The following is a 1,585-nucleotide window of genomic DNA, read 5'->3' as shown; positions in this document are numbered from 1 at the left end:
CCCCCCCAACTTCCCAACCCCACTAGACAAACACAATTTTTTTCAGCAAAGCTAAAAATAACCAAGGACAGTGTTAAACATTCTGACAGCCAACAACTCTGGCAGAAAGTGTAACAGTTTATTTTTACAAGCACTTGGTAATAAATAATATGTCCTGGACTTTGTACCCAACGTATGTGAAATCCGAAAATGGGTAAAGATAAAGCTTTCTTTGGTTATGTAAGGCCACTGTCCTACGACCACATACGTTTGCACAACTACTCTTTTGACAGACAACGATATTTATGGCTGTTAAGTCAACAATTGACATCGACGTAGACTGTATCGCGAAAAAAACATGTAACTTTTTAAAAAGTGGAACAGTACGCTGTGCTTATTTATCACATCCCCCCAAAAAAGGACATTCATAATAGTCCTAAAGTGAGATGAAAATAGCTCACCAATGAACCACTATTATTTCATTTTGAAAAAGTGAAATGGTATATGTTTAACGTCTCTATCTACACTATTTGGTGGTTATTTAAGAGGCAGGACCTCCGAGTTTATAATGTCCATTTCCGAAAGGACCGAGCCATATGGGGCATAAGTGTAAAGTGTTTTTCCCAAGGACACAACGTCGGACCGAGCTAACGCTCGAACCCCCGAACCCGCAAGCTCACGATTACGGATCCGGTAGCCTAACCACTAAGCCATTGACGCCACTGATTTAGTCTGTATGCATATTATTTTGATGAGGACGATTTAAACGAATGACGATTTTGGACTGGAGTCTGAGTTGTTAGAATGAACAATTTTCTTTACAAAGCACTTATTATGCACAATCCCCACGTTTGCCGGCTGCCCTCTCCCTAAACACCCACCCAACACCCATTAGATCCTCTAACTCCTTCAATCAAACCGCATGTGCCAGCAGAATGTGAACTATAACTACGTAAGCTAAATGCCATGGCGTAAAAAAAAACAACCCAGAAAGTGTGGCACATTATGTGGCGTCATTGTTTTCATTAGGGAAAGTCAAAATCAGTTAAAGTTAATGCCCCCACCCCCCTCCCCACCAAATCACCTTTTCACCCGCACCAACCCCAACCCCTTTTCGCCTCACGATCACCACCCAATTCCCGAACCATTCTTGAAAAAAGTTTAAACTTCTTTCGCTTATGACATAACAGTGTTCACAAAGTGGCCCCACTGAGAGTAGAGTCCCCGGACACGCACGCACTAGGTCAAGTACGTTCTGAATTTAATACAAGACTAGACCAAAGTTTGCTTTGATCCAAAATCGTTTTATTAGAGAACGAGTCGGGTTCTTCGACCTCTCTTTGATGAAGGAAACAACGAAACACACTTTTATTGTGTAATATTATTACTTCATACATTGTTGAATCCAAATACATTTTCTGAAATACAGATACCGGACCACAAGTGGATTATTTATTCATTTATCTATTTATCTATGTATCTATCTATTTTATTTATTTATTTGTTTATTCTTTATTTGTTCATTAAAAAAAAAATTATTCAGATGAAAGGCAAACACTGCACATTGACATAATTAGCTGATGCTTAGCGACACGAATATTAAAGT

General features: G+C 39.2%; 1 protein-coding gene across 1 annotated transcript in view; it reads right to left on the bottom strand.

Moving 5' to 3' along the window:
* Positions 1-22: 22 nt before the first annotated feature.
* Positions 23-1,585, bottom strand: part of LOC101863565 — a 24,742-nt gene continuing 23,179 nt past the window's right edge. Inside the window, exon 4 of the mRNA XM_005091630.3 lies at positions 23-51. Within this exon, the coding sequence (XP_005091687.2) occupies positions 23-51 (29 nt within the window). The remainder of the gene's footprint in view (positions 52-1,585) is intronic.

The sequence above is a fragment of the Aplysia californica genome, unplaced genomic scaffold (genome assembly GCF_000002075.1).
Source record: "Aplysia californica isolate F4 #8 unplaced genomic scaffold, AplCal3.0 scaffold00033, whole genome shotgun sequence".
NCBI lineage: Eukaryota > Metazoa > Mollusca > Gastropoda > Aplysiida > Aplysiidae > Aplysia > Aplysia californica.
Note: the sequence above shows the minus strand (reverse complement) of the source record. Positions and strands in the feature narration are given on the sequence as shown.